General features: G+C 71.0%; 1 protein-coding gene across 1 annotated transcript; it reads right to left on the bottom strand.

The window, feature by feature from the left end:
* Positions 1–236: 236 nt before the first annotated feature.
* Positions 237–24,253, bottom strand: LOC148590353 (phosphofurin acidic cluster sorting protein 1-like). The gene is made up of 11 exons (XM_088539136.1): positions 24,176–24,253; positions 18,539–18,626; positions 15,164–15,259; positions 11,377–11,502; positions 9,322–9,463; positions 8,109–8,200; positions 7,945–8,022; positions 5,837–5,896; positions 5,598–5,758; positions 2,114–2,207; positions 237–341 (listed from the first exon to the last, which is right to left on the bottom strand). The coding sequence occupies exons 1-11, from the start codon at positions 24,229–24,231 to the stop codon at positions 237–239; spliced, it is 1,098 nt and encodes a 365-aa protein (XP_088395262.1). The 5' UTR covers positions 24,232–24,253.
* Positions 24,254–25,334: the final 1,081 nt, after the last annotated feature.

The raw sequence follows: 25,334 nt of genomic DNA, 5'->3' as shown, positions 1-25,334 counted from the left end.
ACCCCAAATCTCCCCACCCCCCCAGATCCCTTCCTGACCCCCCCCCCTTCCCCGCACGGACCCCGATCCCTCCTGGGGACCCCAAATCCCACCCTGGGGACCCTAAATCCCACCCTGGGACCCCAATGTCCCCCCCTCAGCACCCCAACCCCCCCATCTGCTCGGGGACCCCAAATCCCACCCTGGGGACCCCAAATCCCCCCCGGGACCCCCCTGTCCCTCCCCCAGACCCCCCCTCACCTGGGTGACGCCGACTCCCCTTTGCTGCCCCTCAGGGGGGTCTTGAGCTTTTCGGGGACCCCCCCCGACTCCAGCAGGAGTTCGAGGTCCCCCCCGGCCTCCTGCATGGGGAAGCATCAGAGCAAGGGCCCCCCCCAATTTGGGGGTCCCCCCCTAACTCGGGGGCCCCCCCATGTGTGGGGAGGAGCTGGGGGCACCCCAAATCTGGGGAGGGGCGGCCCAGGCACCCCAGTATTGGGGTGATGGGAGCACCCAGGAGCACCCAGTTCTGGGGGGGCACCCACGTCCTGGGGGGGCTGGGAGATTTCAGTTGACCCCCCCATAATGGGGGGGGGCTCCAGCACCCTAATATTGGGGGTGCCCCTGGAACCTCAATATGGGGGGGATCCCGAGACTACGGAATAGGGGACCAGGGACACCCCAATACCCGGGGGGGGGGGGCGGCTGGGGACTGTGTGGGTCACCCCGACACTGGCAGGGGACACCCCAATACTTGAGGGTCAGGGGCACCTGGGGACACCCCAATGGGGACACCCCAATACTTGGGGGTCGGGGGTACCTGGGGACACCCCAATACTTGGGGGTCAGGGGCACCTGGGGACACCCCAATGGGGACACCCCAATACTTGGGGGTCGGGGGCACCCCGGGATTTGGGGTAAAGGGCCCCCCCCCCTCACCGGCACCTCGGGGTCCAGCCCGGCGTCCTCGGGGGGGCGGCAGCCCCCCCCTCTGTGGGCAGCCCCCACCTCCGCCTGCCGGGAGGGGGGGGTCAGGGCGGCCCTGGGACCCCCCCGGAGCACCCCGAAACCCTTCCCAGCCCCCCCCAGCAGCCCTGGGTGCCACCCGGCACAGCAAGAAGCACCCCAAGGGCACCCAGCACCCACCCCAGGGCACCCCAGAGCCCCCAGAGCCCCCCAGGGCACCCAGCACCCACCCCAGAGCCCCCCAGTGCCCGCAGTGCCCCCCAGGGCACCCAGCACCCACCCCAGAGCACCCAGAGCCCCCCAGAGCCCCCCAGTGCCCCCAGCACCCACCTCAGAACCCCCCAGGGCACCCAGAGCCCCCCAGAGCCCCCCAGTGCCCCCAGAGCCCCCAGTACCCACCCCAGAGCCCCCCAGTGCCCGCAGTGCCCCCCAGGGCGCCCAGCACCCACCCCAGGGCACCCCAGAGCCCCCAGAGCCCCCCAGGGCACCCAGCACCCACCCCAGAGCCCCCCAGCACCCAGTGCCCCCACCCGGCACCCAGAGCCCCTCCCCGGCACCCAGTGCCCCCCCCGCAGCACCCAGCGCCCCCCCCGGCACCCAGCGCCCCCCCCCAGCACCCATCGCCCCCCCAGCACCCATCGCCCCCCAGCACCCAGTGCCCCCCCGGCACCCATCGCCCCCCCCAGCACCCATCGCCGCCCCCCCGGCACCCAGTGCCCCCCCGGCACCCATCGCCCCCCCAGCACCCATCACCCCCCCCGGCACCCAGGGCCCCCCCCCGGCACCCAGGGCCCCCCCGGCACCCATCACCCCCCCCCAGCACCCATGGCCCCCCCCCGGCACCCAGGGCCCCCCCAGCACCCATGGCCCCCCCCCGGCACCCATCACCCCCCCCAGCACCCAGTGCCCCCCCGGCACCCATCGCCCCCCCAGCACCCATCACCCCCCCCCAGCACCCATCACCCCCCCCGGCACCCATGGCCCCCCCCCGGCACCCAGGGCCCCCCCAGCACCCATCACCCCCCCCCAGCACCCATGGCCCCCCCCCGGCACCCAGGGCCCCCCCAGCACCCATCACCCCCCCCCGGCACCCATCACCCCCCCCAGCACCCATGGCCCCCCCCCGGCACCCATCACCCCCCCCCGGCACCCATGGCCCCCCGCTCACCGCGCCGCCCTGGGCGCTGCTCCCGGCGCCGTCCCGGCCCGCGGTGCCCAGCTCCGTCTGCGAGCTGGACTGGGAGAGCCCCTCGAAGAAGGGCCTGGGGACACGGGGACACCGCAGGGACACGGGGGCGTTGGGGGGACGGGGGGACACGGGGACACAGCGGGGACACGGGGACGTTGGGGGGACGCGGGGACACGGGGACACCGCGGGGACATGGGGACATTGGGGGGATGGGGGCACCCTGGGGACACTGCGGGGACATGGGGACGTTGCGAGGACATGGGGACACGGGGACACCGCGGGGACACGGGGACGTTGGGGGGATGGGGGCACCCTGGGGACACCGCGGGGACATGGGGACATTGGGGGGATGGGGGCACCCTGGGGACACCGCGGGGACACGGGGACGTTGCGAGGACATGGGGACACGGGGACACCGCGGGGACATGGGGACATTGGGGGGATGGGGGCACTCTGGGGACACCGCGGGGACATGGGGACATTGCGAGGACATGGGGACACGGGGACACCGCGGGGACATGGGGACGTTGGGGGGACGCGGGGACACGGGGACACCGCGGGGACACGGGGACGTTGCGAGGACATGGGGACACGGGGACACCACGGGGACATGGGGACATTGCGAGGACATGGGGACATGGGGACACCGCGGGGACACGGGGACGTTGGGGGGACACGGGGACACCGCGGGGACACGGGGACGTTGCGAGGACATGGGGACACGGGGACACCGCGGGGACACGGGGACGTTGGGGGGATGGGGGCACCCTGGGGACACCGCGGGGACATGGAGACATTGCGAGGACATGGGGACACGGGGACACCGCGGGGACACGGGGACGTTGGGGGGACGCGGGGACACGGGGACACCGCGGGGACATGGGGACGTTGCGAGGACATGGGGACATGGGGACACCGCGGGGACATGGGGACGTTGGGGGGATGGGGGCACCCCGGGGACACCGCGGGGACACGGGGACATTGTGAGGACATGGGGATATTTTGGGGATGGGGACACGGGGACACCGCAAGGACATGGGGACATGGGGGGGCACCCCGGGGACACAGGGACATTGCGGGGGGGGGGCACCCTGGGGACACCGCGAGGACAAGGGGACATGGGGACACTGCGAAGACATGGGGACACCGCAAGGACATGGGGAGACGGAGACACCGCGGGGACACGGGGACATTCCGGGGGAGCACCTCGGGGACACTGCGGGGACATGGGGACATTGGGGGGGGGCATCCTGGGGGACACCGCAAGGACATGGGGACACCATGAGGACACAGGGACATTGCGGGGGGGGGGCACCCTGGGGATACCACAAGGACACGGGGACATTGCGGGGGGGCACCCTGGGGACACTGCGAGGACATGGGGACACTGCAGGGACATGGGGACATTGGGGGGGCACCCTGGGGACACTGCGGGGACACGGGGACATTGGCGGGGGCACCCCAGGGACACCGCGAGGACACGGGGACATTGGGGGGACACGGGGACATTGTGGGGATGGGGGCACCCCAGGAACCCGCAAGGACATGGGGACATTGCAGGGGGGGGCACCCTGGGGACACCGCGGGGACACAGGGACATTGTGGGGGGGGCACCTCAGGGACACCGCAGGGACACGGGGACAGTGTGGGGGGGGCACCCTGGGGACACCGCGAGGACATGGGGACACCACGAGGACATGGGGACATTGCGGGTGGGCACCCTGGGGACACCTCTCAGCCCAGGAACCTTGCGGGGGGCATGGGGACACCCTGGGGACACCCTGGGGATGCCCTGGGGACACCTCTCAGCCCGGGGACACCCTGGGGACACCCTGGGGACCCCCTGGGGATGCCCTGGGGCACCCTGGGGACACCACTCAGCATGGGGACCCCCTGGGGAGACCGCTTGGCACGGGGACCTCGCGGGGGACGTGGGGACACCCTGGGGATGCCCTGGGGACACCTCTCAGCATGGGGACCTCGCGGGAGACACAGGGACACCCTGGGGACACCCTGGGGACGCCCTGGGGACGCCTCTAAGCCCAGGGACCCCCTGGGGACACCTCTCAGCATGGGTACCTCGTGGGGGACGTGGGGACACCCCGGGGACGCCCTGGGGACACCCTGGGGACACCTCTCAGCACAGGGACACCCTGGGGACGACGCTCGGCACGGGGACACCCTGGGGACGCCGCTTGGCACAGGGACCTCGCGGGGACGTGGGGACACCCTGGGGATGCCCTGGGGACACCTCTCAGCATGGGGACCTTGCTAGGGACGCAGGGACCCCCTGGGGACACCCTGGGGACGCCCCGGGGTCACCTCTCAGCACAGGGACCTCATGGGGACCCCCTGGGGACACCCTGGGGACACCTCTCAGCATGGGGACCCCCTGGGGACGCCGCTCAGCACGGGGACCTCGCGGGGGACGTGAGGACACCCTGGGGACGCCCCGGGGACACCTCTCAGCCCGGGGACACCCTGGGGACACCCTGGGGACGTGGGGACACCCTGGGGACACCCTGGGGACACCTCTCAGCCTGGGGACACCCTGGGGACGCCGCTCGGCACGGGGACCCCCTGGGGACGCCCTGGGGACGCCCTGGGGACATCTCTCAACCCGGGGACCTCGCGGGAGACAAGGGGACACCCTGGGGACGCCCTGGGGATGCCCTGGGGACACCTCTCAGCCCGGGGACCCCCTGGGGACCCCCTGGGGACACCTCTCAGCCCGGGGACCTCGCGGGAGACACGGGGACACCCTGGGGACGCCCTGGGGACCCCCTGGGGACACCTCTCAGCCCGGGGACCTCGCGGGAGACACAGGGACACCCTGGGGACCCCCTGGGGACGCCGCTCGGCATGGGGACCTTGCGGCGGATGTGGGGACACCCTGGGGACACCTCTCAGTCTGAAGACACCCTGGGGACACCCTGGGGACGTGGGGACACCCTGGGGACGCCCCGGGGACACCTCTCAGCATGGGGACCCCCTGGGGACGCCGCTCAGCATGGGGACCCCCTGGGGACACCCTGGGGACGCCCTGGGGACACCTCTCAGCCCGGGGACCTCGCAGGAGACACAGGGACACCCTGGGGACACCCTGGGGACGCCCTGGGGACGTCCCGGGGACACCTCTCAGCATGGGGACCCCCTGGGGACGCTGCTCGGCACGGGGACCTTGCGGGGGACGTGGGGACACCCTGGGGACGCCCCGGGGACACCTCTCAGCCTGGGGACACTCTGGGGATGCCGCTTGGCACGGGGACCCCCTGGGGACACCCTGGGGACGCCCTGGGGACACCTCTCAGCCCGGGGACCTCGCGGGGGTCATGGGGACCCCCTGGGGACACCTCTCAGCCCGGGGACGCCCTGGGGACACCCTGGGGACCCCCTGGGGACACCCAGGTGACACCTCTCAGCCCGGGGACACCCTGGGGACCCCGCGGGGGTCCCCCCTCACCGCAGCCGGGGTTTGGGGGTGCTCAGGACGCTGTCGGTGTCGTCCGGGTCGGCGCCGCTGTCGCTGGGGTTGAACATGTCCAGGGTGTCGTAGAGCTCGTCCAGGTCCTCGGCCACCTCGCGCATGCGGGCGCGCGACACGTGCTCCAGGCCGAAGCCCACCTGCCGCCCCAGCACCCATGGGTGCCCCGCGGCCACCCCGTGGGCCCCGTGGGTGGCGGGGGGACCCCCCCCTTGTACCTCGTCCGGCACCTTGAAGCGCTTGAGCAGGGCCACGAATTTCTGCTTGATGTTGGGCTGCTGCGGGGGGGACGCGGGGTCGGGGTGAGGGGCTGGGGCACCCATGGGTGCGCCGGGACCCCCCAGAGCCCCGGCACACAATGGGGCACCCATGGGTGCGCCGGGACCCCCACGGAGCCCCGGCACCCAGTGGGGCGCCCATAGCACTCCTGGGTGCACCGGGAACCCCACGCTCGCAATGGGGGCACCCATGGGTATGCCGGGACCCCCCCTGCACCCAATGGGGCACCCATGGGTGCGCTGGGGACCCCCACGGAGCCCCGACACCCAATGGGGCACCCATGGGTGCGCCGGGACCCCCACGCTCGCAATGGGGCACCCACAGCACCCGTGGGTGCGCCGGGACCCCCTGCACCAAATGGGGCACCCATAGCACCCATGGGTGCAGCGGGAACCCCCCCACTCCCAATGGGGCAACCACAGCACCCATGGGTGCAGTGGGACCCCCACAGAGCCCCGGCACCCAATGGGGCACCCATGGGTGCGCCGGGACCCCCACGGAGCCCCGGCACCCAATGGGGCGCCCATAGCACTCCTGGGTGCACTGGGAACCCCCTGTTCCCAATGGGGCACCCATGGGTGCGCTGGGACCCCCAAGGAGCCCTGGCACCCAATGGAGCACCCACGGCACCTCTGGGTGCGCCGGGAACCCCACACTCGCAATGGGGCAACCACGGGTGTGCCGGGACCCCCACGGAGCCCCGGCACCCAATGGGGCACCCATAGGTGCGCCGGGACCCCCACGGAGCCCCGGCACCCAGTGGGGCGCCCATAGCACTCCTGGGTGCACTGGGAACCCCCTGTTCCCAATGGGGCACCCATGGGTACGCCGGGACCCCCCTGCACCCAATGGGGCGCCCATAGCACCCATGGGTGCGCCGGGACCCCCACGGAGCCCCGGCACCCAATGGGGCACCCATGGGTGCGCTGGGACCCCCTGCACCAAATGGGGCACCCATAGCACCCATGGGTGCAGCGGGACCCCCACAGAGCCCCGGCAGCCCAATGGGACACCCATAGCACTCCTGGGTGCACCGGGAACCCCACTCTCGCAATGGGGCACCCATGGGTACGCCGGGACCCCCCTGCACCCAATGGGGCGCCCATAGCACCCATGGGTGTGCCGGGACCCCCACGGAGCCCTGGCACCCAATGGGGCACCCCTGGGTGCGCTGGGACCCCCACGGAGCCCCGGCACCCAATGGGGCACCCATGGGTGTGCCGGGACCCCCACGGAGCCCTGGCACCCAATGGGGCACCCATGGGTGCGCTGGGACCCCCTGCACCAAATGGGGCACCCATAGCACCCATGGGTGCAGTGGGACCCCCACGGAGCCCCGGCACCCAATGGGACACCCATAGCACTCCTGGGTGCACCGGGAACCCCACGCTCGCAATGGGGCACCCACAGCACCCATGGGTGCAGCGGGAACCCCACAGACCCCCGCTGGCCATGGAGCAACCACAGCACCCCTGGGTGCAGCGGGAACCCCACGGACCCCTTGCTCCCAATGGGGCACCCACGACACCCCTGGGTGCAGCGGGACCCCCCGCTCCCAATGGGGCACCCATGGGTGCAGCCAGATCCCCCGCTCGCAGTGGGGCACCCATGGCATCCATGGGTGCAGCGGGACCCCCACAGACCCCCCGCTCCCAACGGGGCACCCACAGCACCCATGGGTGCGCCAGGAACCCCAGAGACTCCCCGCTCCCAATGGGGCACCCATGGGTGCAGCCAGACCCCCCGCTCCCAATGGGGCACCCATGGCACCCATGGGTGCAGCGGGACCCCACGGATCCCCCGCTCCCAATGGGGCACCCATGGCACCCATGGGTGCAGCGGGACCCCCACGGATCCCCCGCTCCCAATGGGGCACCCATGGCACCCATGGGTGCAGCGGGACCCCCACGGATCCCCCGCTCCCAATGGGGCACCCATGGCACCCATGGGTGCAGTGGGACCTCCACAGACCCCCCCGCTTGCAATGGGGCACCCACGGCACCCATGGGTGCAGCGGGACCCCCACGGACCCCCCGGCCCCGCTCACCCGGGCCGAGGCGGAGGCCGGCAGCTTCCTCCGGGCCTTCTTCACCTTCTGCAGCTCCTCCTCCTCGTAGAAGAGGTCCTGGGGGCAGCGGGAGAGGGGCACCCATGGGTGCCGGGCGGGCAGGGGGGGCACCCATGGGTGCTGGGTGGGCGGGGGGCACCCACCTGGCCGTGCAGAGCGTCGTCGCTGCCCTCCTGCTCCGAGGAGAAGCTCTCGTCCTCCTCCTCCGAGTAGTTGTCCATGTCCGGAGAGCGGTCTGGGGGCACCCATGGGTGACCCCCGGCATGGGTGCCCCCTTTGGGTGCCCGTCCCACCCTGGGGACGCTCCCCCCTGAACCCCGTTCCACGAGGAGCTGAGGAGGCCACCCAGCACCCTTGGGTGTCCCTGCTGGTGGCTCCTCCGCACCCACGGGTGGGTGCTGGGAGCACCCATGGGTGCCCCCTTTGGGTGCCCTTCCCACCCTGGGGACGCTCCCCCCACCAAACCCCGTTCCAAAAGGAGCTGAGGGGCCCACCCAGCACCCTTGGGTGTCCCCGGTGGTGGCTCCTCCACCCCTCGCTGCTGCAGGGGATCTCGGTGGGTGCTGGGAGCACCCATGGGTGCCCCCCTGGACGCCCATCCCACCCTGGGGACGCTCCCCCCACCAAACCCCTTTCCGTGAGGAGCTGAGGGGGCCACCCAGCACCCTTGGGTGTCCCCGTTGGTGGCTCCTCCACCCCTCGCTGCTGCAGGGGATCCCGGCGGGTGCTGGGAGCACCCATGGGTGCCCCCCTGGATGCCCAGCCCACCCTGGGGACGCTCCCCCCACCAAACCCCGTTCCGGGAGGAGCTGAGGGGGCCACCCAGCACCCTTGGGTGTCCCCGCTGGTGGCTCCTCCGCACCCACGGGTGGGTGCTGGGAGCACCCATGGGTGCCCCCTTTGGGTGCCCTTCCCACCCTGGGGACGCTCCCCCCCGAACCCCGTTCCAAAAGGAGCTGAGGGGCCCACCCAGCACCCCTGGGTGTCCCCGCTGGTGGCTCCTCCGCACCCCCAGCGGGTGCTGGGAGCACCCATGGGTGCCCCCCTGGATGCCCATCCCACCCTGGGGACGCTCCCCCCAAATCACTTTCCAGAAGGAGCTGAGGGGGCCACCCAGCACCCTTGGGTGTCCCCGTTGGTGGCTCCTCCACCCCTCGCTGCTGCAGGGGATCCTGGCGGGTGCTGGGAGCACCCATGGGTGCCCCCCTGGACTCCCATCCCACCCTGGGACGCTCCCCCCACCAAACCCCGTTCCACGAGGAGCTGAGGGGGCCACCCAGCACCCCTGGGTGTCCCCGCTGGTGGCTCCTCCGCGCCCACGGGTGGGTGCCGGGAGCACCCATGGGTGCTGCTCACCCGCCGTCTTGCTCTTGGCCTCGTGGTCGATGGGTTGGCTGGAGAGCGAGTTGAGGCGGATCTCGGCCACGGGCACCGCCACGTCCTTGACCACGTGGTGCAGGCCCAGCACCCGCCCGCCCTCGCTGGGGTGCTGCATCACCTGGGGAGCACCCATGGGTGCTGAGCTTCACAGCATCCCCCACACCCACTGCCCTCGCTGGGGTGCTGCATCACCTGGGGAGCACCCATGGGTGCTGAGCTTCACAGCATCCCCCACACCCACTGCCCTCGCTGGGGTGCTGCATCACCTGGGGAGCACCCATGGGTGCTGAGCTTCACAGCATCCCCCACACCCACTGCCCTCGCTGGGGTGCTGCATCACCTGGGAGCACCCATGGGTGCTGAGCTTCACAGCACCGCCCACACCCACTGCCCTCACTGGGGTGCTGCATCACCTGGGGAGCACCCATGGGTGCTGAGCTTCACAGCACCCCCCACACCCACTGCCCTCACTGGGGTGCTGCATCACCTGCGTGATGGGGGCACCTATGGGTGCTGAGGTTCACAGCACCTGCCCGCCCTCACTTGGGTGCTGCATCACCTAGGGAGCACCCATGGGTGCTGAGGTTCACAAGACCCCCAGCACCCGCCCGCCCTCGCTGGGGTGCTGCATCACCTGGGGAGCACCCATTGGTGCTGAGGTTAACAGCACCCCCAGCACCCTCAGCTCTCCTTGCTCAGGTGCTGCAGCACCCGTGGGTGCCGCGGCCCCCAGCACCCTCAGCCCCCCTTGCTGGGGTGCTGCATCACCTGCGTGATGGGGCACCCATGGGTGCTGCAGAGCCCAGCACCGCCAGCCTCCCGCCTTGCTCGGGGGCTGCATTCCCATGGGGGCACCCATGGGTGCTGAGGTTCACAGCACGCGCCCGCCCTCGCTCGGGTGCTGCCTCACCATGGGAGCACCCATGGGTGCCTCAGCCCCCAGCACCTCACTAATGCCTTTGTTCGGGTGATGCAGCACCCATGGGTGCCATGGCCCCCAGCATCCCTCCATCGCCCTCCTCGGGGTGTCACCCTGCTCCCCATCCCCCCGGGGCGCCCCCCGCACAGCACCCATGGGTGCCGCAGTCCCCAGCACCCCGCCGTCGCCCTTCGCACACAGCACCCATGGGTGCTGCAGCCCCCAGCACCCCGCCGTCGCCCTCCCTGGGGTGTCACCCTGCTCCCCGGGCCCCCGGGGGCGCCCCCCACACAGCACCCATGGGTGCTGCAGCCCCCAGTACCTCATCAACACCCTTGTTTGGGTGATGCAGCACCCATGGGTGCCGCGGCCCCCAGCACCCCACCGTTGCCCTCGCTCAGGTGTGGCATCCCCATGAGGGCACCCATGGGTGCCGCGGCCCCCAGCACCCCTCTGCTGCCCTCCCCGCACGGCACCCATGGGTGTCGCGGCCCCCCCGCACCCCGCTGTTGCCCTTGTTCGGGTGATGCAGCACCCATGAATGCGGCAGCCTCCAGCACCCTCAGCCCCCCTGGCTCAGGTGCTGCCACACCATGGGAGCACCCATGGGTGCCACGGCGCCCAGCACCTCACTAATGCCTTTGTTCGGGTGATGCAGCACCCATGGGTGCCATGGCCCCCAGCATCCCTCCATCGCCCTCCTCGGGGTGTCACCCTGCTCCCCATCCCCCCGGGGCGCCCCCCGCACAGCACCCATGGGTGCCGCAGCCCCCAGCACCCCTCTGTCGCCCTTCCCGCGCAGCACCCATGGGTGCCATGGCCCCCAGCACCCCGCCGTCGCCCTCCCCGGGGTGTCACGCTGCTCCCCGGCCCCCCATGGCTCCCCCCGCACAGCACCCATGGGTGCTGCAGCCCCCAGCACCTCATCAACACCCTTGTTTGGGTGATGCAGCACCCATGGGTGCCACAGCCCCCTGCACCCCTCCGTCGCCCTCCCCGCACAGCACCCATGGGTGCCACAGCCCCCCTCCGCACCCCTCCGTCGCCCTCCCCGGGGTGTCACCCTGCTCCCCGGGGCGCCCCCCGCGCAGCACCCATGGGTGCGGGCGCACCTCGGCCATGTCGATGAGGCCCACGGCCAGCGTCTTGTAGCCCAGGAAGGTGCGGTGCTTGTAGCGCTTGCGGCGCTGGAGCATCAGCTGCAGCCGGTTGGCGCCGCGCTTCAGGAAGTGCGGGTACTGCGGGGAGGGTGTCAGCACCCATGGGTGCCCCCCACCCATGGGTGCCCATCATGGGAACCCACCCACCCATGGGTGCCCATCAGCTGCAGCCGGTTGGCGCCGCGCTTCAGGAAGTGCGGGTACTGCGGGGAGGGTGTCAGCACCCATGGGTGCCCCCCACCCATGGGTGCCCATCATGGGAACCCACCCATGGGAACCCATCACGGGAACCCACCCACCCATGGGTGCCCATCAGCTGCAGCCGGTTGGCGCCGCGCTTCAGGAAGTGCGAGTACTGCGGGGAGGGTGTCAGTGTGAGCACCCATGGGTGCCCCCCACCCATGGGAACCCATCCACCCACGGGAACCCACCCACCCACAGGTGCCCATCCGCCCACGGGAACCCATCAGCTGCAGCCGGTTGGCACCGCGCTTCAGGAAGTGCGGGTACTGCGGGGAGGGTGTCAGCACCCATGGGTGCCCCCCACCCATGGGTGCCCACCATGGGAACCCACCCATGGGAACCCATCACGGGAACCCACCCACCCATGGGTGCCCATCAGCTGCAGCCGGTTGGCGCCGCGCTTCAGGAAGTGCGGGTACTGCGGGGAGGGTGTCAGCACCCATGGGTGCCCCCCACCCATGGGTGCCCATCATGGGAACCCACCCACCCATGGGTGCCCATCAGCTGCAGCCGGTTGGCGCCGCGCTTCAGGAAGTGCGGGTACTGCGGGGAGGGTGTCAGCACCCATGGGTGCCCCCCACCCATGGGTGCCCATCATGGGAACCCACCCATGGGAACCCATCACGGGAACCCACCCACCCATGGGTGCCCATCAGCTGCAGCCGGTTGGCGCCGCGCTTCAGGAAGTGCGGGTACTGCGGGGAGGGTGTCAGCACCCATGGGTGCCCCCCACCCATGGGTGCCCACCATGGGAACCCACCCATGGGAACCCATCACGGGAACCCACCCACCCATGGGTGCCCATCAGCTGCAGCCGGTTGGCGCCGCGCTTCAGGAAGTGCGGGTACTGCGGGGAGGGTGTCAGCACCCATGGGTGCCCCCCACCCATGGGTGCCCATCATGGGAACCCACCCACCCATGGGTGCCCATCAGCTGCAGCCGGTTGGCGCCGCGCTTCAGGAAGTGCGGGTACTGCGGGGAGGGTGTCAGCACCCATGGGTGCCCCCCACCCATGGGTGCCCATCATGGGAACCCACCCATGGGAACCCATCACGGGAACCCACCCACCCATGGGTGCCCATCAGCTGCAGCCGGTTGGCGCCGCGCTTCAGGAAGTGCGGGTACTGCGGGGAGGGTGTCAGCACCCATGGGTGCCCCCCACCCATGGGTGCCCATCATGGGAACCCACCCATGGGAACCCATCACGGGAACCCACCCACCCATGGGTGCCCATCAGCTGCAGCCGGTTGGCGCCGCGCTTCAGGAAGTGCGGGTACTGCGGGGAGGGTGTCAGCACCCATGGGTGCCCCCCACCCATGGGTGCCCATTACGGGAACCCACACACCCATGGGAACCCATCACGGGAACCCACCCACCCATGGGTGCCCATCAGCTGCAGCCGGTTGGCGCCGCGCTTCAGGAAGTGCGAGTACTGCGGGGGGGGGTGTCAGTGTGTGCGCACCCATGGGTGCCCCCCACCCATGGGTGCCCGCGCGCCCAGGGGAGCCCACGCACGGGAACCCACACACCCATGGGTGCCACCCACCCATGGGCACCCAGCCACCCACGGGAACCCACACATCCATGGGAACCCACCCACGGGCGCCCACCTGTGGAAACTCATCACAGGAACCCACCTACCCATGGGCGCCCACCTACCCATGGGAACCCACCCACAGGAACCCACAAACCCATGGGAACCCACACACCCATGGGTGCCCACCCATGGGAACCCGCCCACCCATGGGAACCCACCCACGGGAACCCACAAACCCATGGGAACCCACACACCCATGGGTGCCCACCCATGGGAACCCGCCCACCCATGGGAACCCACCCACCCATGGGAACCCACCCACAGGAACCCACAAACCCATGGGAATGCACAGACCCATGGGTGCCCACCCACAGGAACCCACCCATGGGAACCCACTCATGGGTGCCCACCCGCCCATGGGAGCCCACCCGCAGGAACCCACAGACCCATGGGTGCCACCCACCCATGGGCACCCACCCATGGAAACCCACCTGCAGGAACCCACCCACCCATGGGCGCCCATCTGCCCACGAGCACCCATGGGAATGGGACCTATGGGAACCCACCCACACATGGGTGCCCACCCACCCATGGGAACCCACGCACCCGAGGGAGCCCACCCATGGGAACCCACCCATGGGCACCCACCCACCCATGGCAACCCACCCACGGGAACCTACCCACAGGAACCCACTCATGGGAACCCGCCCGCCCAGGGGAACCCACCCACCCATGGGTGCCCACCCACCCATGGGAACCCACCTGCAGGAACTCACACACCCGTGGGAACCCACCCACAGGAACCCACAGACCCATGGGTGCCCACCCGCCCAGGGGGACCCACCCATGGGTGCCCGCGCGCCCAGGGGAACCCACGCACGGGAACCTATCACGGGAATCCATCACGGGAACCCACCCACCCATGGGATACGAATGGAAGCACCCAAGGGTGGGGGGGCCAGGGGCATCCAGACGGAAACACCCAAGGGCAGGTGTCCTGGGGCTGGTAGCACCCAAGGGTGGGGGTTCCGGGGGCCGGTAGCACCCACGGGTGGGGGTCCCAGGGCCGGTAGCATCCACGAGTGGGGGTCCTGGGGGGATCCATACGGAAGCACCCAAGGGTGGCTCCCGGGGGATGGAGGCACCCAAGGGTGGGGGTCCCACGGCCAGCAGCACCCACGGGTGGGGTCCCGGGGGCTGGAAGGACCCACGGGTGGGGTCCCGCGGCCGGCAGCACCCATGGGTGGTGGTGCCAGGGTCGGCAGCACCCACGGGTGGGGTCCCGCGGCCGGCAGCACCCACGGGTGGGGGTCCCGGAGGCCGGCAGCACCCACGGGTGGGGGTCCCGAGGGATGGAAGCACCCATGGGTGGGGGTCCCGGGGTCAGCAGCACCCACGGGTGGGGGTCCCGGGGCTGGCAGCACCCATGGGTGGGGGTCAGGCAGCCGGCAGCACCCACGGGTGGGGGTCCCGGAGGCCGGCAGCACCCTTGGGTGGGGGTCCCTGGGCCAGTAGCACCCACGGGTGGGGGTCCCGGGGCCGATAGCACCCACGGGTGGGGGTCCTGGGGTCAGCAGCACCCACGGGTGGGGGTCCCGAGGGATGGAAGCACCCATGGGTGGGGGTCCCGGGGTCAGCAGCACCCACGGGTGGGGGTCCCAGGGGATGGAGGCACCCACGGGTGGGGTCCCGGGGCCCGTAGCACCCACGGGTGGGGGTCCCGGGGCTGGCAGCACCCATGGGTGGGGGTCAGGCAGCCGGCAGCACCCACGGGTGGGGGTCCCAGGGCCGGCAGCACCCACGGGTGGGGGTCCCGGGGCCGGCAGCACCCACGGGTGGGGTCCCGGGGGATGGAAGCACCCACGGGTGGGGGTCCCAGGGCCGGCAGCACCCACGGGTGGGGGTCCCGGTAGCACCCACGGGTGGGGTCCCGGCAGCACCCATGGGTGCGGGTCCCACCTGCAGCGAGATGGTGAGCTGCAGCTCGGTCTCGGGGGGTCCTGTGGGTGGCAGGGCCACCTCGATCTCGTTGGAGCGCAGCACCCGCTTGGAGCCCTGCGGAATGGGACGGGACGGGTGTCACGGGTGTCCCCGGCCCCGCCTCGGGGGGCCACCCTGGGGACCCACGGGGACACTGGGGACCCCCGGCCCCGCCTCGGGGGGCCACCCTGGGGACCCCTGGGGACCCTGGGGACTCCCAGCCCCACCTTGGGGTGCCACCCTGGGGACCCACGGGGACAATGGGGACACCCAGCCCCGCCTCGAGGTGCCACCCTGGGGACCCATAGGGACACTGGGGACCCGCAACCTCGCCTCGGGGTGTCACTCTGGGGACACCTGGCCCCACCTCGAGGTGCCACCTTGGGGACCCACGGGGACCCTGGCATCCCCCATGGCACCACAGGGACCCCCAGCCCCCCTCGGGGTGCCACCCTGGGGACCCACGGGGACACTGGGGACCCGCGGCCCTGCCTCGAGGTGCCACCTTGAGGACCCATAGGGACACTGGGGACCCCCAGCCCCGCCTCGAGGTGCCACCCTGGGGACCCACGGGGACACTGGGGACCCCGGCCCCGCCTCAGGGTGCCACCTTGGGGGCCCATAGGGACACTGGGGACCCGCAACCTCGCCTCGGGGTGTCACCCTGGGGACCCCTGGCCCCACCTCGAGGTGCCACCTTGGGGACCCACGGGGACACTGGCACCACCCGGGGCACCCTGGAGACCCCCAACCCCACCTCGGGGTGTCACCCTGGGGACCCATGGGGACACTGGGGACCCCGGCCCCGCCTCGAGGTGCCACCCTGGGGACCCACGGGGACCCTGGCACCACCCGGGGCACCCTGGGGACCCACGGGGACACTGGGGACCCCCGGCCCCGCCTTGGGGGGCCACCCTGGGGACCCACGGGGACACTGGGGACACCCGGCCCCACCTCGAGGTGCCACCCTGGGGACCCACGGGGACCCTGGGGACCCGTGGCCCCGTCTCAAGGTGCCACCCTGGGGACCCACGGGGACCCTGGGGACACCTGGCCCCACCTCGAGGTGCCACCCCGGGGACCCACGGGGACACTGGGGACCCCGGCCCCGCCTCGGGGGGCCACCCTGGGGACCCCTGGGGACCCTGGCATCCCCCATGGCACCACGGGGACCCCCAGCCCCCCTCGGGGTGCCACCCCGGGGACCCACGGGGACACTGGGGACCCGCGGCCCTGCCTCAAGGTGCCACCTTGGGGATCCACGGGGACACTGGGGACCCCCGGCCCCGCCTCGAGGTGCCACCCTGGGGACCGATGGGGACACTGGGGACCCCCGGCCCCACCTCGGGGTGCCACCCTGGGGACCCACGGGGACACTGGGGACCCACGGCCCCGCCTCGAGGTGCCACCTTGGGGACCCACGGGGACACTGGGGACCCCCAGCCCCACCTCAGGGTGCCACCTTGGGGACCCATAGGGACACTGGGGACCCCGACCCTGCCTCGAGGTGCCACCCTGGGGACCCACGGGGACCCTGGGGACCCCCGGCCCCGCCTCGAGGTGCCACCCTGGGGACCCACAGGGACACTGGCATCCCCCATGGCACCACGGGGCGCCCTGGGGACCCCGGGACCCCCCTGAGGCACCCTGGGGAACCCCCATACCCACCTCAAGGTGCCACCCTAGGGATCCCACTTACCCATCCTGGGGACCCCCAGACTCCCTGACATACCCCATGGCACCACGGGGCACCTTGGGGACCCCCAGCCCCACCTCGAGGTGCCACCCTGGGGACCCCAGGACTCTGTTGAGGCACCCTGGGGACCCCTGGACCTCCTGGCACCCCCCGTGGCACCCTGGGGACCCCCAGCACTGCCTTAAGGTGCCACCTGGGGACCCCAGGACCCCACTGACCCACCCTGGGCACCCCCGGACGTCCTGGCACCTCCCTTGGCGCCACGGGGCACCCTGGGGACCCTCCAGCCCTGCCTCAAGGTGCCACCTTGGGGACCCCCGGGGTCCCTGTTGAGGCACCCTGGGGACCCCTGGGGACCCCCAGCACTGCCTTAAGGTGCCACCCTAGGGACCCTGGAACCCCACTGATCTACTCTGGGGACCCCCGGATGCCCTGGCACCCCCGCTTGGCACCATGGGGCACCCTGGGGACCCCCAGACACCCTGGCATCCTCTGTGGTGCCATGGGGCACCCTGGGGACCCCCAGCCCCCCCTCGAGGTGCCACCCTGGGGACCCCCGGGGTCCCTGTTGAGGCACCCTGGGGACCCCTGGACCTCCTGGCACCCCCCCTTGGCACCACGGGGCACCCTGGGGACCCCCAGCCCTCCCTCGAGGTGCCACCCTGGGGACCCCAGGACTCTGTTGTGGCACCCTGGGGACCCCTGGGCCTCCTGACATCCCCTGTGGTGCCACAGGGCACCCTGGGGACCCCCTATACCCACCTCAAGGTGCCACCCTAGGGACCCCTGGGACCCCCCTGACCCACCCTGGGGACCCCCGGACGTCCTGGCACCTCCCTTGGCACCACGGGGCACCCTGGGGACCCCCCATACCCACCTCAAGGTGCCACCCTGAGGATACCTGGACCCCCTGGCATCACACGTGGCACCCTGGGGACCCCCCGCACTGCCTTAAGGTGTCACCCTAGGGACCCCTGGGACCCCACTGATCCACTCTGGGGACCCCCGGGCGCCCTGGCACCCCCGCTTGGCACCACGGGGCACCCTGGGGACTCCCAGCCCCGCCTCGAGGTGCCACCCTGGGGACCCTCCAGCCCCTGGCACCCCCCCGTGGTGCCACAGGGCACCCTGGGGACCCTCTATACCCACCTCAAGGTGCCACCTTGGGGACCCCGGGACCCCACTGATCCACCCTGGGGACCCCCGGGTGCCCTGGCACCCCCCTTGGCGCCACGGGGCACCCTGGGGACCCTCCAGCCCCACCTCGAGGTGCCACCCTGGGGACCCCATGGGACTCTGTTGAGGCACCCTGGGGACCCCTGGACCTCCTGGCACCCCCCCCCCATGGTGCCACGGGGCACCCTGGGGACCCCCTATACCCACCTCAAGGTGCCACCCTAGGGACCCCTGGGATCCCACTGACCCACCCTGGGGACCCCGGACCCCCTGGCATCACCTGTGGCACCCTGGGGACCCCCCATGCCCCCCTCAAGGTGCCATCCTAGGGACCCCTGGGACCCCCAGACACCCCCTGTGGTGCCACAGGGCACCCTGGGGACCCCCAGCCCTGCCTTAAGGTGCCACCCTGGGGACCCCAGGGACACTGGCACCCCCCATGGCACCCTGGGGACACCCCCCCCCCCCGCCGTGGGTGCCACCTGGAGCTTGGCGGCGATGACGACGGAGCTGAGGTCCTTGGCCACCTCCCGCACCATGACCAGGCGCTGCAGGGTGACGCTGAAGAGCCTGGGGACACGGGGGGACACGCGTGGGCACGTGTGGCATGGGGGGACATGTGTGACATGAGAGGGGGACACATGTGACACGAAAGGGGGACACAGAGAAACACATGTGACACGAGAGGGGGACGCGTGGGCACGCGTGACATGGGGGGACATGTGTGACATGAGAGGGGGACACATGTGACACGAAAGGGGGACACAGAGGAACACATGTGACACGAGAGGGGGACACATGTGGGCACGCGTGACACAGGGGGACACATGTGACATGAGAGGGACACGTGTGGGCACGCGTGACACGGGGACACGCATGACACGAGATGGGGACAGAGGAACACATGTGACACAAGAGGGGGACATATGTGGGCACGCGTGACACGGGGGACACATATGACATGAGAGGGGGACACGCGTGGGCACGTGTGACACGAGAGGGGGACACGCGTGGGCACGCGTGACACGGGGATGTGTGACATGTGGGCACGCGTGACGGGGACACGCATGACATGAGAGGGGGACACGCATGGGCACGTGTGACACGGGGGACATGTGTGACACGAGAGGGGGACACGCATGGGCACGCGTGACATCGGGGGACAGGTGTGACATGAGAGGGGGACACATGTAACACGAGAGGGGGACACAGAGGGACACATGTGACACGAGAGGGGGACACACGTGGGCACGCGTGACAGGGGACACGTGTGACAGGGGGAACATGTCACGAGTGGGCACGTGTGACACGTGACACAAGAGGGGGACACAGAGGGACACATGTGACACGAGAGGGGGACACATGTGGGCACGCGTGACACAGGGGGACACATGACATGAGAGGGGGACACACGTGGGCACGCGTGACACGGGCAAGTGTGACATGTGGGCACGCGTGACAGGGGACACGCATGACATGAGAGGGGGACACGCATGGGCACGTGTGACATGGGGGGACATGTGTGATGAGAGGGGGACACATGTAACACGAGGGGGGACACAGAGGGACACATGTGACACGAGAGGGGGACACACGTGGGCACGCGTGACAGGGGACACGTGTGACACGGGGAACATGTCACGAGTGGGCACGTGTGACACGTGACACGAGAGGGGGACACAGAGGGACACATGTGGGCACGCGTGACACAGGGGGACACATGTGACATGAGAGGGACACGCATGGGCACGCGTGACACGGGGACACGCATGACAGAAGACGGGGACAGAGGGACACATGTGACACAAGAGGGGGACATATGTGGGCACGCGTGACAGGGGACACGTGTGACACGGGGAACATGTCACGAGTGGGCATGTGTGACACGTGACACGAGAGGGGGACACATGTGACACGAGAGGGGGATGCACCTGGGCACGTGTGACAGGGGACACGTGCGACACAGGGGGAACATGACATGAGTGGGCACACGTGACACGGGGGACATGTGACACGAGAGGGGGACACACGTGGGCACGCGTGACGGGGGACACGTGTGACAGGGAACATAACGCAGGGAGAAGTGTGACATGGGGCACGCATGGGCATGCGTGACACGGGGGACATGGGGACACATGTGACAAATGGGACACACATGGGCACGTGTGACGGGGACACGTGTGACAGGGAATATAATGCAGGGGGAAGTGTGATATAGGGGCACGCGTGGGCACATATGACATGAGAGGGGGACACGTGTGACACGGAAGACACATGTGACAAGAGGGGGACACGTGTAGCATGCATGACGGGGGACACATGTGACACGGGAAAGTGACACGGGGGCACGCGTGACACAAGAGGGAGACACGTGTGGGCACGCATGACACGAGTGGGGCACATGTGACAGGGGGACACGCATGACAAGAGGGGGACACGCATGACATGGGGAAGCATGACATGAGGGGACACACATGACATGGGGGGACCGTGACACAAGGGGGCAAGCATGACATGGGGACACCGGTGACACGGGGGACACACGTGACATGGGCCACACGCATGACAGGGGACATGCGTGACACAAGAGGGGGACACGTGTGGGTGCTGCGGGGACCACGAGCACCTCCGGGACACGCACACGGGTGACACGGGTGACCCGAACACGCACAGAACGTGAGTGTGCTCAGGGGACACGCGTGTCACAGGGGACACACGCGTGGCCACGGGGACGGACGTGCCTTGCACATGCATGATGCGTGTGCACATACGTGTGCACGTGCACGACCTACGCATGCGTGCGCCGTCTCGGGAGGTGCACGTATGTGCACACGTGTCAGGGCTCCCTCGCACACGCGTGTGCACAGACACACGTGCATTGCACACGGGCTCCCTCACACACGCGTGTGCACAGACACGTGTGCATTGCACATGGGCTCCCTCGCACACGCGTGTGCACAGACACATGTGCATTGCACACGGGCTCCCTTGCACATACGTGTGCACAGACACGTGTGCATTGCACAGGGGCTCCCTTGCACATACGTGTGCATACACGTGTGCACACAGGTCGCGGCTCCCTCGCACACGCGTGTGCACGGACACACGTGCATTGCACACGGGCTCCCTCGCACACGTGTGCACATACACGTGTGCATTGCACACGGGCTCACTCGCACACATGTGTGCATATACAAGTGTGCATTGCACAAGGGCTCCCTCGCACATACGTGTGCACATACACATGTGCACACATGTCAGGGCTCCCTCGCACATGCGTGTGCAGACACGTGTGCATTGCACAAGGGCTCCCTCGCACACGCGTGTGCACAGACACGTGTGCATTGCACACGGGCTCACTCGCACACACGTGTGCATATACAAGTGTGCATTGCACAAGGGCTCCCTCGCACATACGTGTGCACATACACATGTGCACACATGTCAGGGCTCCCTTGCACATGCGTGTGCAGACACGTGTGCATTGCACAAGGGCTCCCTTGCACACGCGTGTGCACAGACACATGTGCATTGCACAGGGGCTCCCTTGCACATACGCGTGCACATACACATGTGCACACAGGTCACGGCTCCCTTGCACACACGTGTGCACAGACACGTGTGCATTGCACATGGGCTCCTGTGCACGTGTGTGCACAGACACGTGTGCATTGCACACGGGCTCCCTCACACATGCGTGTGCACAGACACGTGTGCACACATGTCACGGCTCCCTCGCACACGCGTGTGCACAGACACGTGTGCATTGCACACGGGCTCCCCTGCACATACGTGTGCACATACACGTGTGCACACATGTCACGGCTCCCTCGCACACGCGTGTGCACAGACACGTGTGCATTGCACACGGGCTCCCCTGCACATACGTGTGCACATACACGTGTGCACACAGGTCAGGGCTCCCTCGCACACGCGTGTGCACAGACACATGTGCATTGCACACGGGCTCCCCTGCACATACGTGTGCACATATACGTGTGCACACAGGTCAGGGCTCCCTCGCACACGCGTGTGCACAGACACATGTGCATTGCACACGGGTGACGTCCGGGGGGGGGGGGGTGACACGAGTGGGACCCCCCATCACTCGGGGGGGTGGGGGGGTCCCTGGGGGTCCCGTCACCCAAGTGGGCTGGGGGGGGGGGGAACCCGTCACCCAAGGTGGGGGGGGGGGACACAGGGGGTCGCAGCCCCCAAGGAGGGGGTTGGGGGGGGATCCCAGCTGGGGGGGGGCAGGGGGTCGCAGTCCCCCAGGGGAGGGGTCCTTGGGGGGGGGGGGGCGGGTCCCTGCACCCAAGGGTGGGGGGAGGGGACAGGGGGTCCCAGCACCCAAGGGTGGGGGGGGTCCCTTGGGGAAGTCCCTGCACTCAAACGGGGGGGGACAGGGGGTCGCAGCCCCCCAGGGGAGGGGGGCACCCGAGGAGGGGGTCGGGGGGGGGAGTCCCAGCACCCAAGGGTGGGGGGGGGAGGACAAGGGGTCCCAGCACCCAACAAGGGGGTCGGGGAGGGGGGCCCAGCACCCAATGGTGGGAGGGGTCCCTGGGGGGGGTCCCAGCACCCAAGGGTGGGGGGGGGCACACAGGGGGTCGCAGCCCCCCAAGGGAGGGGCCCTGGGGTATCCCTGCACCCAAGGGTGGTGGTGGAGGGGGGGGACACAGGGTGTCCCAGCACCCATAGGAGAGGCCGGGGGGGTCCCTGCACCCAAGGGTGGGGGAGGCGGGAGGACATGGGCTCCCAGGACCCGACAAGGGGGTTGGGGATGTCCCTGCACCCAAGGGTGGTGGTGGGGGGGGGGGGGGACAGGGGGTCCCTGCACCCAAGGGTGTTGGGGGGGCACACAGGGTGTCCCAGCACCCAGAGGAGGGGCCCTGGGGGGGTCCCAGCACCCAAGGGTGGTGGGGGGGAGGACACAGGGTGTCCCAGCACCCAAGGGTGGTGGTGGGGGGGGGGCACAGGGGGTCGCAGCACCCATAGGAGAGGCCGGGGGGGTCCCGGCACCCAAGGGGTCGCAGCCCCCGAGGAGGGGTCGGGGGGGGTCCCAGCACCCAAGGGTGGGGGGGGGGGGACAGGGGGTTGCAGCACCCAGAGGAGGGGGGGGTCCCTGCACCCAAGGGTGGGGGCGAAGACACAGGGGGTCGCAGCACTGAAGGGTGGGGGGGGGAGGACACAGGGGGTCCCAGCACCCAAGGGTGGTGCTGGGGGGGCACAGGGGGTCGCAGCACCCAGAGGAGGGGCCAGGGGGGTCCCAGCACCCAAGGGTGGTGGTGGGGGGGACACAGGGTGTCCCAGCACCCAACGGTGGTGGGGGGGGAGGGACAGGGGGTCCCAGCACCCAAGGGTGGTGGGGGGGGGCACACAGGGGGTCGCAGCCCCCGAGGAGGGGTCGGGGGGATCCCAGCACCCAAGGGTGGTGCTGGGGGGGCACACAGGGGGCCCCAGCACCCAAGGGCGGTGGGGGGGGACACAGGGGGTCACAGCCCCCCAAGGGAGGGGCCCTGGGGTGTCCCAGCACCCAAGGGTGGTGCTGGGGGGGGGACAGGGGGTCGCAGCACCCAGAGGAGGGGGGGCCCTGCACCCAAGGGTGGGGGCGAAGACACAGGGGGTCGCAGCACTGAAGGGTGGGGGGGGAGGACACAGGGGGTCCCAGCACCCAAGGGTGGTGCTGGGGGGGCACACAGGGGGTCGCAGCACCCAGAGGAGGGGCCGGGGGGGGGTCCCAGCACCCAAGGGTGGTGGGGGGGGGGGGGACAGGGGGTCCCAGCACCCAAGGGTGGGGGGGGGGGCACACAGGGGGTCGCAGCCCCCAAGGAGGGGTCGGGGGGGGTCTCAGCACCCAAGGGTGGTGGTGGGGGAGGGACAGGGGGTCGCAGCACCCAAGGGTGGGGGGGGGGCACACAGGGGGTCGCAGCACCCAAGGGCGGTGGGGGAGGACACAGGGGGTCGCAGCCCCCCGAGGAGGGGCCCTGGGGGGGTCCCATCACCCAGGGGTGGTGGGGGGGGGGGGAACAGGGGGTCCCAGCACCCAAGGGTGGCGGGGGGCACACAGGGGGTCGCAGCACCCAAGGGTGCTGGCGGGGGGCACACAGGGGGCCGCTCACCTGGGCACGCAGCTGGGCGAGCTCCGGTCAACCTCCCACGTCGCATAGAGGTTCATCTGCACCGGGCGGCCCCCCCCGCCGCCGCCGCCGCTGTTACCGGTGGGAGCGGCGGCCCCCGGGGAGCCCGAGGGCGGCGGCGGCGGCTGCGGAGGCGGCTGCGGGGCCGCCGGTTGCGGGCCCGACCCGCCGGGGCCGCGCGCGGCGCCGCCGCCAGCAACGGCCGCGCGCTCCGCCATGGCCCCCCACGGCCGCCGTCACCGGGCGCGCCCCGACGGTCCGAGAGGGCCGCGGCCCCGCCCACAACCGGTGCCGGCGGCCCCGCCCACAACCGGCGCTAACGGTCGCGCCCCAACGGTCCGCAAGGGCGGAAGCCCCGCCCACAACCGGCAGCGACGGCCCCGCCCACAACGGTCCGCAAGGGCCGCGGCCCCGCCCACAACCGGCGCCGGCAGCCCCGCCCACAACCGGCGCTAACGGTCGCGCCCCAACGGTCCGCAAGGGCCGCGGCCCCGCCCACAGCCAGCAGCGACGGCCGAGGCCCCGCCCACAACAGTGCGCAAGGACGGAAGCCCCGCCCACAACCGCCACCAACGGCCGCGGCCCCGCACCCCAACGGTCCGCAAGGGCGGAAGCCCCGCCCACAACCGGTGCCAACGGCCCCGCCCACAACCGCCGACAACGACCGAGGCCCCGCCCACAACGGTCCGCAAGTGCCGCGGCCCCGCCCACAACCGCCAACAGCGGCCGAGGCCCCGCCCACAACAGTGCGCAAGGGCGGAAGCCCCGCCCACAACCGGCGCCGGCGGCCACGCCTCTCCCCCAACGGTCCGCAAGGGCGGAAGCCCCGCCCACAACCGCCGCCAACGGCCGCGGCCCCGCCCACAACCGCCATCAATGGCCCCGCCCCAATGGTCCGCAAGGGCCGAGGCCCCGCCCACAACCGTGCGCAAGGGCCGCGGCCGCTCCCGGACACAGGCCCCGCCCACCGCATCCGTCGCCACGCCCCCGACCTCCGCACTGGGCGCTCATTGGCTGCTCCTCTCCCTTCCCCGCCCCATCCCTCAGCGGCCGGCCCCGCCCCTCGCTGCTGCCGCCCCGCCCCTCGGCCCCCCTCGACGCCACCTCATTGGCCGGCGCTGCCCGGCCTAGCCCCGCCCAC

The sequence above is a fragment of the Tinamus guttatus genome, unplaced genomic scaffold (genome assembly GCF_059628265.1).
Source record: "Tinamus guttatus ecotype Peru unplaced genomic scaffold, ASM5962826v1 Tinamus_guttatus_pri_ptg001426l, whole genome shotgun sequence".
NCBI classification, from domain to species: Eukaryota; Metazoa; Chordata; class Aves; order Tinamiformes; family Tinamidae; genus Tinamus; species Tinamus guttatus.
The sequence above is the reverse complement of the archived record's forward strand: the minus strand, read 5'-3'. Positions and strand labels throughout refer to the sequence as shown.

Excerpts from the sequence above, each read along its gene's own strand:
- LOC148590353 (XM_088539136.1), bottom strand. The coding sequence starts at position 24,231 with ATGAACCTCTATGCGACGTGGGAGGTTGACCGGAGCTCGCCCAGCTGC. Across the intron at positions 8,023-8,108 it reads ACGACGCTCTGCACGGCCAG|GACCTCTTCTACGAGGAGGA; the intron begins GTGGGTGCCCCC and ends CGCTGCCCCCAG. Across the intron at positions 342-2,113 it reads GCAGCGCCCAGGGCGGCGCG|GAGGCCGGGGGGGACCTCGA; the intron begins GTGAGCGGGGGG and ends TTCCCCATGCAG.